Source organism: Mustela nigripes, chromosome 13 (genome assembly GCF_022355385.1).
Source record: "Mustela nigripes isolate SB6536 chromosome 13, MUSNIG.SB6536, whole genome shotgun sequence".
Lineage (NCBI taxonomy): Eukaryota > Metazoa > Chordata > Mammalia > Carnivora > Mustelidae > Mustela > Mustela nigripes.
In genome coordinates this window covers 35633604-35645218 of record NC_081569.1, presented here as the reverse complement: position 1 = coordinate 35645218, position 11615 = coordinate 35633604, and the positions used below count along the sequence as shown (strand labels likewise).

General features: G+C 38.0%; 1 protein-coding gene across 3 annotated transcripts in view; it reads left to right on the top strand.

Annotated features, from left to right (window-relative positions):
* Positions 1-7566, top strand: part of RAB27A (RAB27A, member RAS oncogene family) — a 79777-nt gene extending 72211 nt beyond the window's left edge. For all 3 annotated transcript variants that reach the window (XM_059371956.1, XM_059371957.1, XM_059371958.1), the window contains one exon: positions 5269-7566. In XM_059371956.1, the coding sequence (XP_059227939.1) occupies positions 5269-5467 (199 nt within the window). In that variant the 3' untranslated portion in view covers positions 5468-7566. The remainder of the gene's footprint in view (positions 1-5268) is intronic.
* The last annotated feature ends 4049 nt before the right edge of the window (positions 7567-11615 follow it).

Here is an 11615-nt window from a genome sequence, read left to right as displayed (position 1 = left end):
GTTTTAAAGATTTTATTTATTTATTTATTTGACAGAGATCACAAGTAGACAGGCAGGCAGAGAGAGAGAGAGGGAAGCAGGCTCCCCAACGAGCAGAGAGCCCGATGCGGGCCTCGATCCCAGGACCCTGAGATCATGACCTGAGCCAAAGGCAGTGGCTTAACCCACTGAGCCACCCAGGCGCCCAATAAATAAAATCTTTTAAAACGAACTACATGTTAAGTGAAATAAGTCAAGCAGAGAAAGACAATTGTCATATGGTTTCACTCATATGTGGAACATGTTGGGTCAGTTATCAAAGGAACGAGACTGAGACAGAGTGAAAGTTATGCAAAGCCTTATTCTATGCCAGACATTAGAAGTTAGACTGACCGGCTAGGGCCGCCTCTGAAGCGAGTGATACCACCCCCGCTACCCCGCTTGGTCTTACAGGTTAGTTTTATAGGGCGCAACCGCAAACTTCTACGTATGTGGCTTTGGCTGATTGGATGTGTCTCTTACCTGTGTGTTTTATTAACAGTAACCTGGAACTGATACCAATAACTGTTGAGGCATTTATTAAACAAAATAGCCTTGTTTTAGGTGTGTTTTAGCAACAGTTACCTGGAACTGATATCAGTAACTGATGAGGCATTTATTAAACAACAAAATGTCTACCTGGGCAACATGAAGTCACTTTGGCTAAGTAGGCCCAGGCAGGCCCTAGGGGTTTAACAGGTTTTAACATGGAATCGACCCCAACAGAACATAAGCAATGGCACGGAGGACAATAGGGGAAGGGAGGGAAAACTAAATGGGAAGAAATCAGAGAGGGAGATGAACCATGAGAGACTATGGAACCCGGGAAACAATCTGAGGGTTTCAGAGGGGAGGGAGGTGGGGGTGGGTAACAGGGTGGTGGATATTGAGGAGGTTACATGTTGTGATGAGCACTGAGCGTTATACTAATGAATTGCTGAACACTACGTCAAAAACTAATTATGTGCTATAGAGTGGCTAATTGAACATAATAAAAAAAAAATCTTTTTTTTTTTTTTTTAAGATTTTGTTTATTTATTTGACAGAGAGAGACAGCAAGAAAGGGAGCATAAGCAGGGGGAGTGGGAGAGGGAGAGGCTTCTTGCTGAGCATGGAGCCCTGATGCCATGCAGAGCTGGATCCCAGGATGCTGGGACCATGACCGAGCCAAAGGCAGATGCTTAATGACTGAGCCACCCAGGTACCTCAATAAACTACATCTTATTAAAAGATGTACAATATTTCTATGAGTGACTTAAAATATTATAACTTACCTCCTATACCCTGAAGTTATACCAATTAAATACTTACTTATGGTGCCTGGGTGGCTCAGTTGATTAAGCAACTGCCTTTGGCTCAGGTCATGATCCCGGAGTCCGAGGATCGAGGCTCGCATCAGACTCCCAGCTCCACAGGGAGTCTGCTTCTCCCTCTGACCTTCTCCTCTCTCATGCTCTCTCTCACTGTCTCTCTCTCAAATAAATAAAATCTTAAAAAAAAAATACTTGCTTAAGTTAGTAAATATATTAAATAGCTTATAGGTCTGCTAGAGGTACTAATACCTTAGTCTTAATCAGTAAAGTCAGATCCCTTTCTCTCTGCATTTGGTGAAGGTCACTTGGAGCAATGAGGAATCCGATAGCGACTCATGGTAGGCAGATGCTTTGGAGCATGAAGCACTTCAGCAAGCACAGGTCTGAGTGAGCCAGCCCTGACGAAAGGAAGGAAGCATGGTCCTAGGTACTAGAATTTAGGACAGTACTATAGATCAGCTACCTTACGGATTAAATCAATAGTTTGTAAACTAGTTTGGGAATTTAATGTTTATAATGTTGTTCAGGTTTCTTGGAGCTATGACTGTCCATGACTCAGTGATACTGTTTCTATGGGATGATGTGTTCTGAGTGTTAAACAACAAAATTACAAGGAAACTTCTGTACCTAACCTATTCTGTGTTGGAAATAAGAAACATTTATCAGTGACACAAGTATCAAAAATAACACATTTCCTGTGTCAGTTCAGATATAAACACTTTAAATGTTAACTTATTTAATCCTTATAAGAAGGCACTGATATTACTTAGTTTTACGGGTGAAGCAACTGAGGTACCATTTCATGGCTTGCCAGGGTCATTCTTGGATTTGAATCCAGGCAGCCTGACTTCAGAGATTATGACTCTTAACCTTTGTCCAAGATGTTTCTAACTTCTATGCGTAGATTTCTATAAGTTTCTATGCATAGATTTTTTTTTAAGATTTTATTTATTTATTTGACAGAGAGAGATCACAAGCAGGCAGAGAGGCAGGCAGAGAGAGAGGAGGAAGCAGGCTCCCCGCTGAGCAGAGAGCCCGATGTGGGGCTCGATCCCAGGTCCCTGAGATCATGACCTGAGCCGAAGGCAGCGGCCCAACCACTGAGCCACCCAGGCGCCCCCTATGCATAGATTTTTATGGATCTCTTTCTATGCATAGACTTTTATGGATTTTAGAAGTATTTTCAACTTGTAATTTCTCATTTATGCCTCAAAAATAACTGAGGCAATTTTCAGGAGCTGAGAGGGAAAAACAATGGAAAGTGGAAATAGCTTAATGGAGATTCAGTTGAGGAAATCAGTGAGGCTCAGGACTTGAATTCAAAAGCTATTTTTATAATGGACTTTAGGGGATTTCAAAAAATCAGATGTGCATTACTATGATAAAGTTCTGCTCACTTTTCTTTCTTCCTTTCCTTTCTTTTTTTCTTTCTTCTTCTTTTCCTTTCTTTCCTCATTCACTCCCACCTTCTCTCCTCCTCCTGTTCCTCCCCCTCCTCCTTTTTTTTTTCTCTCTCTCTCTCTATATATATATATTTCTTTTTGCCTTTCCAATTTCAGCTTATTATTCTTGGGGAGAGGGATGAGTTTTACCATTGCTTTTCCATGAAACAATTTATTTCTTAATGGTAATAAAATGATTAAGCCTTTTTAAGTATGAGAAATGTTCTGTAGACTTTAAATGATTCTTCATGGTGTAGTTGAGAAAGCATAGGATGAAGAAAATAATAAGTATTGAAATTTTGAGAATTCTCCATCTTAAAGTATTCCTGTAACAATGGTAGCATAAAGCACCATTCCAATGATTTAGCTCAAAAACATCATAAGGGCTTGATAAATAAGTGTTGAATCCCCACAAAGGATGCCCTCTTAATACTTGGTAATCAAATACTGCATGTGACCAGGGAAATGGGAAAGATGCAATATCTTCTTTTTGTGGATAAGGCAGCAGATGAAGATGGAATTAAGAGGACTGATAACAACAAAGATTTAGCCAGGCAGGAGGTTCAAAAAGATTAAGACCATGTAATTTGCTCAGCATACCATTCTCTGATTAAGGTGTTTTAGAGTTAGTCTGAGGGGTCTGATTGTGGGCATGGTAGAATCAGTGGAGCAACCACGTCTCACAGTACTCACAGGTGGATGGATAAATGCTCAGATGAATTATGAGTTCCTCATCCAGTTTTTTTTTTTAAGATTTTATTTATTTGACACACACAGAGAGATCACAAGTAGGTAGAGAAGCAGGCAGAGAGAGAGAATCAGGCTCCCTGCCAATCAGAGAGCCCGATGTGGGGCTCAATCCCAGGACCCTGACATCATGACCTGAGCCAAAGGCAGAGGCTTAACCCACTGAGCTACCCAGGCACCCCTCCTCATCTAGTTTTTAAGAGCTACCCTAAAGCAGGAGAGAATTGAAGAGGTTGAGTTACAAGGCCTGTCGGCTCTTACAGGAAGTGTGCAGATAATAATATAGCATCACAAAGAATCATAATGGCGAAATAGCCTTGTATTCCTACACGTGTACCCCCTAATGTGCTTAGTGACATGAGAAGCAAAGCAGCTGTGGAAAGATCTGTAAAAGCACTAGGAAGTTTAAAAAAGAAATCTATAAATGAAGCTCTTTTTAATATATTTATTATATATAATATTAATATATAATATTACACATTATATATATTTATATATAAAGCTCTCATTGTAGAAGCTGCTCCTAGCCAAGAAATAATAGAAAGAGTAACTGACATTGTAATCAGAGTCACTGATGTAATGTTAACATTCTAGGAGAACATGAGAAAACAAAGGTGTTCTTCAAGAAAATTAATACTGGTGGAGGATTTTAAAGTCCCTGTAAATGTGAGGAACATTTTACTGAATTCAATTGCAGGACACCTGCAAAACAACTTTATTTTGCAGTTTTTATATCTTAGAGCATTTTGGTGAGATTTCTTACTAAATGGTAGACATGAACTCAGTAGTTTGAGAAAGTTTTATCACTGTTTTCATGGCTTCATTAAGAAGCAGGAAGAACGTGAAAGTTGATTAATCCACTAGGACTAACCTACTGCAAGAAGACTGATTTCTCAAAATTATGTGAGAAGCAGCTTTATGGTTTTTAAACCGTATTTTGTGAGTTATTAAAAGTTTAAACAAATTTACCAAGGTCCTTGGATAATAAAGGACTGATGTCCTTGAGAAACTCTGAAATGTTGTAGATTTTAGAATGTCTTCAAGTTTATGGTCCAAGAATACAGCCTGGAGTTGACAAGTGGCAAAATCTTTGATGAACACAGCCAGTGAGCTTGCATTCCTCTCTGATGTCAGTCCCTCTCTCCCCAAGTGCAGCAAATGAAAGGGATTTGTTCTGGATATCCTCGTACAAAGTAGATTAGTTTGGAACCAGCAGAATTTATGGTTAAGTTGGTAACACTGGAATCAAGCTACTGTGGGTTCAAATCCTAGCCCTGCTACTTTCTATCTTTATGAAATTGGGCAAATCACTTCATCTTTCTGAGCCTCAGTTTAATCATCTGTGAAAGGGGAATGAAAATTTCCAGAAGTTTTTCTCTATTAGGAGTTGTGTCAATTATTTTAGAGTCTTTTTTTACTTTACTTTACTGTTATGGTAGTTTTTTTTTTTTTAAGTTGTTATTTATTCATGAGAAAGAGAGCACAAGAAGGAGAAGGGGCAGAGGGAGGGGGGAAAGAGACTCCTTAGCATGCTGGGAGCCCAATGCAGGGCTCAACCCCAGGACTTTGGGATCACGACCTGAGCTGAAGGCAGATGATTAACCCACTGAACTGCCCAGGTACCCCTGTGGTAGAGTGTTTTTATTACCTTATATATTTATCCTCATTTTTGAAGTTGAATTATCAAGGGCAAAGGTCACTGTCTTTTCCCTCCATATGTTGTTACCTGAGTTGTCTCTGTCTTGCAGAATTCCCTACTTTGAAACTAGTGCTGCCAACGGGACAAACGTAAGCGAAGCAATCGAGATGCTTCTGGACCTGATAATGAAGCGAATGGAACGGTGTGTAGACAAATCCTGGATTCCTGAAGGAGTGGTCCGGTCCAATGGTCACACCTCTAGAGATCACTTGAATGAAGAAAAGGAGAAGGGGATCTGTGGTTGTTGAAGAGTCCAGTGAGCTACACAGTCATTCAAGTGGCCCGCGTCTGTGGTCTTTTCTATGGGCGATACATGGCAGAGAGAGATGCACAGGCATTGCGTACAAACTGCTTCTACCATTTCACTTAGACCTCTCTGGTTTTAAAATTTATTTGCTGCAGCTCTGTAAATACTTAACATTCAGCCCCAGAGTTATGAGAAATATTTCTCAGAGCCACACGTGCCTTATAAAACCTTAGTGCATGGCAGTAGATGATTTAGAATTGAGGAATTCATAGCCACAGCAGAGTGCATTTATTATGTAGAAAGACTAAAGATACCATCATCTGCCTTAACATACATCAGTCCAGAGTCTAACACTCAAAGTCTTAGATACAATGATAAAACTACCAATCTTTAATCCAAATTAAAATACCCTACTACTCGTACTGTGGGTGACCTTATAAAATGCCATGTAAACCACTTGATTGTTAAATAAGAATATACACAAACATCAGTTCAATGTCCTTGAGTATTAATTTATATGAAGAGTGTCTTTAAATGAATATAGCATAGATGATGCTTATAGCTATAGACTGGATAAAGTGGATTGACCAATTGCATATTCACTATGACTCTTGTTGGTAGGAAGGGGGTTGAGGGTGAGGTTAGGGGTACCTTAATATAGTATAAGCAACGGAAGTGGGGCTTCTAGCTTCCTGCTATATTCCCACTGCTCTGAAGGGGTGATTGAAGGATCAGGGAATTAAATTTTTGTGGCTTTATTTCACTATGATCTGTGTGTTTATACTTGGCCTACACACTGGCCACATTTGAACATAGCTGGTGCTTATGCCAAAGTTATTTGTGATAAGTAAGCATTTAGCTTCTTTTTCTTCATATTTATAATGTTGGTCTGGCATCCTCAGACTGCAGTTTTAATTAACTTGTAAACTACTAATTTTTTGTTTTCGCCATCATGCTTTGTATTATTGATATTTGCAACTTGTTTTATTTTTACATTGGTGGAGTTGAAGGAATTAGATTTTAATTACATAAAATGTTTGCTATTTGGTAGAAGAAGGATGTTTGTATTTAAGCAGTTACATTTATATTATAGCTCAATATAAGAAAAATGAAGCCTTAACTAGCCTATATTTTTTATTGAGATCACAGGCATTTATTGTACTTGCTGGGTCTTGCCAAGATCATGAATTCCTCTGCATTGCCTAAGTGTCTTTGTATCAGATTAAAGTTAGTTTTAAAATATGCTTCGTGGCAGGTGTTTATAAAGGTCAGAGGGGAAATTCTTATTTATTAAAGTGGTTTAAGAAAATTAGATTAAAATTTCCAAAGAGTTTAATGGCTATTTAGAAAGAATTACCATTCATTATAATTTAAAGAATAATAATAAATGCATCTTGTGGTGGCAAATGATTGGAAGAACTGTAGTTAGGAGCATACAGCTATGATGGAAGTAATTACTTTTACATGGTTATTTTCAAATAGCTTTCTATTGAGTATCTATCCTATTTCTTTGCCACTTCCTTCCTACTACTCCCTTAAAAAAATTAGCTGTGATCACTGAGATCTTATATGTTTCTATCCTTGAAGTGAAGACTTCTTTTAAATACTAAGGAAGTCATTGAGTCCTATGCATTTGGATTGTATATTCCAGTAAGGAAAAGATCCAGACATTACAAGGTAGTACCCTAATCACAGCAGTACCTTCTGAAGTTGCTGTAGACTTCAGTGGAGCAAATCCTAATTTTACAGCTATGTATCAGGTGTCATTTTATATGATCTGTTATGTAGTTCAAAAGAAGACATTGTATGTTTCACTTTTTTCAAGAACCAAACAGCAATTAGCTAATTCTCCATTGGCTTTAAGCATAATACGCAATTAAACATATGCATGATACAGTATACATGCAAGAACTATCTTTAATTATTGAAATAAATAACCTGTATTCTCTTTGGAAATCCTTTGTTTGAATTTGGTGTTAAAGTATCATTTGGGGGCATCAGTGCATTTTTCTATTTATAAGACTGTGTAAAAGTGAAGTGTATTCTAAGTGAACTTTGTGCCAATTAAGCTTTTAATTAAAAAGTGGTCTAGGCTGCCAAGTTTGTGTGTGAATATAACTTCCTTATACTTCTCCTTCTGAGGTATTCTAGGTTATTCTGGGGATTCTGCTCAGTATGGAGTCTGCTTGAGATTCTACCTCTTCCTCTGCCCCTCCCATTCATGCTGTTTCTCTATGTCTCTCAAATAAATAAATGAATAAATCTTAAAAAAAGAAAAGATATAAACTCCATGACAAATGCGACTCAGGCAGCTTTCTTCAGAACTGTGTTGCCACTATACAGAAAAGGGCCACTACACAGTAGGTTATTGGTGAACTGCGCAGAGGACTTCAGTGGCAGCAGAGTTAACTGAATGAGTTTTCAAAGAGGAGTCACTGTTAGTGTTCAAAGAGGCATAAAATTTGAAAATAAAAACAGCTTCAAAAATGTTTAGACAGGCTCACATGTGTTTATGGTTTATGTGAGAAATTGGGAAATCTGAGAAGTACATTCTGTATCTTAAAGTTGATGTCAAGGTTTCTGCAATCTAAGAAATGTTCAAAGGGAATGTTTTGATTGACATTTTTATAAACTGGAAATTTCTGTATGGTATTTTATTTCCAGGACTTCTATTTTTGGCAGTATTGGTGACTATATAACTGGAAAGTTCTTCCACTACAAACATTTAGATAATGCTGAATAGAATATAATGAATGTATTTTTTAAAGATTTTATTTATTTATTTATTTATTTATTTGACAGACAGAGATCACAAGTAGGCAGAGAGGCAGGCAGGGGACAGGAGGGTGGGGGAAGCAGGCTCCCCACTGAGCAGAGAGCCAGATGCGGGACTCAATCTCCAGACCCTGGGATCATGACCTGAGCTGAAGGCAGAGGCTTAACCCACTGAGCCACCCAGGTGCCCCATAATGAATGTATTTTTAAAAAAATATTTTATTTATTTATTTGACAGAGAGGGAGAGAGATCACAAGTAGGCAGAGAGGCAGGCAGAGAGAGAGAGAGAAGCAGGCTCCCCATGGAGCAGAGAGCCCGACATGGGACTCCATACCAGTCACCCTGAAATCACGACGTGAGCCGAAGGCAGAGGCTTAACCCACTGAGCCACCCAGGCGCCATTTTTTAAATGTAGTATTGTTCTCTCAATAAAGTAAGGGAAATATTCTGCGACCACTCCTTTCCTCCCACAAAATAGACAATAACAGGGCAACAGCAATGGCAGCAACAGAAAGAAATTTCAACAACTTGATACTAAGTGTGGTTTGCTTTTGGTTTCATTTTGCCAGTATTAGTAACCAAGGTGCTTGGTTTTAGTGACTACATGCCATTAGGGGAGAAAGTCTTAGATATGGTGGAGGTAGGGCACTAGAATGCAGAAGCCCTCACCCCCAAATAGACAAAAATCCAGCGCCCGCTCTATGTCCCAGTCTCTCCTGAGAAACGTAGAACTTTTTACACAGGTTTAGGTTCAAATTTATAGTACCTACTTTTTTTTTGTCTGAGAATGGCTAAGCCAAGAAGTTAACATAAAAAAGTGATTTGTGGCTGGTAATACTTCTGGACGACTTAGTAGAAGCAAAGCAAAATCTTTTTAGAGGGAACATCTCCACCCATACTTTACAGGACTCTTCCAGAAAACAGTCTACAAGGATGAACTCACAATTAAAAATGACAACCCATTCCTTCACTGCCCTCTCAGCCTCAATCAGGAGTAAGGGTCAGTAAACCCAAAGCAGCAGTATTTTACACTTAAGAACTTCAAATAATATATTTATCAGATGGAGATCATAAGGTAAAAATGTTTAAGAAAATTGCAAACATAAAAGGAATTGAAACATCTGGAAAGAGAAGGCATTATTAAAGTTACAAAATTGGACTGAATGAAAATACTTCATGTATGAGAAATATTGCCATCGATATTCAAAACTTAATGGTCAAAAGTTGAATGGCGAGTTTGACACAGTTGGAGAGAATCAGTGAACTAGAAGCTAGTTTGGAGGAAATTACACAGACTTCAGCAGAGATAAAGAGCAACTAAGGAAAGAAATACAGAGGAAAGATAAAAGCTCCAATTTATATCCATTAGGAATTCTAGAAGAAGAAATTAGAGAAAATAAAAGAAGAAGCAATATAAGAAAAGAGCTGAAGATTTTTTAGTAATGATAAAACACATACTTTCAGATTCAGGAATCCTGTCTCAAGCAGGATGAATGAAAAGAAATAGTATTTCCAAGATTTTAGCTCAATTTACTGGATGTGGTCTCCATGTCTTGCTCTCTTTTCGCATGCATTCTGTTGTAATAATTGGAAAGAAAAAAGCTTTGAAGGCAGGCTACTCATCCATTCAACCTAAAGTAAAGTACTGAATATGCTTATAGGCTGAAAGGAACAAAGCCTCCAATGAAACCTTAGGGCACGGGATTAAGAGCACTGATAAGGGATGTGGCCTCTGATACTGAAGGTAAGAGGGGGATGCTGGGTGATCAAGTAAGTGAGAAGGGTAGGAGATTTCTTTTTTGAGTAGCAGGATAAAACAGGAGTTGTGAGGGAGTTGTGTAAATAGCTTGGGAGGACTGGTGAGATTCTTCTGTAATTGTTGATGGGAATAAGAGAGGGAGAGGATTTAACAAGGATTAAATAATTTTCAGTCTCTTGGTTGGCAATGAATTTTGGGCAAATGTTTATTACTAACATTTCTGATATGTGCCTTTGTTGCTAACATTGTTCTGGAATTACTAGTCAAATGATTAGAGAAGAAAAGTAAATATAATTACCAGATGAAAGCAAAAATTATATGTATTTGTTGATTCTAATTAGACAAACTGATTCTAAAGTTAAACTGAAAAAAATTTTTTTTTAAAGAATAGCCAGAGGGGCGCCTGGGTGGCTCAGTGGGTTAAGCCGCTGCCTTCGGCTCAGGTCATGATCCCAGGGTCCTGGGATCGAGTCCCGCATCAGGCTCTCTGCTCAGCAGGGAGCCTACTTCCCTCTCTCTCTCTGCCTGCCTCTCTGTCTACTTGTGAGCTCTCTCTGTCAAATAAATAAATAAAATCTTTAAAAAAAAAAAAAAAAAGAATAGCCAGAGAAGCAATGAAAAAGAAGGCCAAGAAAGTGAGAGGAGGGCTGCAGGTAAACCCCGTTATTTAAAAAATTACAATTTAAACATTTCAGAACTGGCACATAAAGAGACATTTTGAATTAGTGGAAGAAAATGATGCCTTCTCAACATATGTTATTAGAAAAAAAAAAACAAGACAAAACAGGAATCCTATGTCGTTTATACTTAAGTAAATTCCAGTTTAGTTAAAAATGCAAATGTGAAAAATACTGTAAAAATAATGGAGAAAAATTGTTGAAAAACAACTTTGCAAAGGGAAATGCCTTCTAAGCAAAACAGCAAATCCAAAACAAACAAAAGTATAAGTTTGGATATATACAAAGAAAACTTCTGGATGGAAAAATACTATAGACAAAGTTTAAAATATCAATAAATTGGGAAATAGTATCTAAGTGTCTGCAAAGCACTAACTTTCTTAATACGTAAAGTGCTGTTAAGAATCACTGTGGGGCAATTCACAGAACAAAATAGATTTTGAACATTTGGAAAAATTCTTAACCTCGTTCATAAATAAATGCAAGTGAAAATAATAATGAAATAAATTTTAACCTCAAACTGGTAAAGATTATTTTTTTGACAAGGATGTGGTGAAATCAGGATCTTAGTGGTTGTTGTTGAGTGTTAATTGGTAAAACCTTTTAGACAGCATTCAGTATTAGCTTCCAAATTTTAAAAGAATACCTATCATATCCTCTGACCTAGCCTTTCTCTGTAAACTCTCTTTTGGAAGAAAAAAAAAAGTATTATCAATAAGTGATAGAGTAGGCATTTAGTTAGAAATGAGCTGGAGGCAAGGAAGGTGATGAACAGGTTACACGTTAGAAGCCTGGGGGCGCAACCTCCTGACTTTGTGGCTTCCAAGTCCCTGGGGCTAACAGACCAAGAAACACAGGTGCAAAATTGGCTCTTCTCTTCCACCTCTGCCCCAGGGTAACCCCTAAACTCATTATAACGTTTGCATTGCGCTTTTAG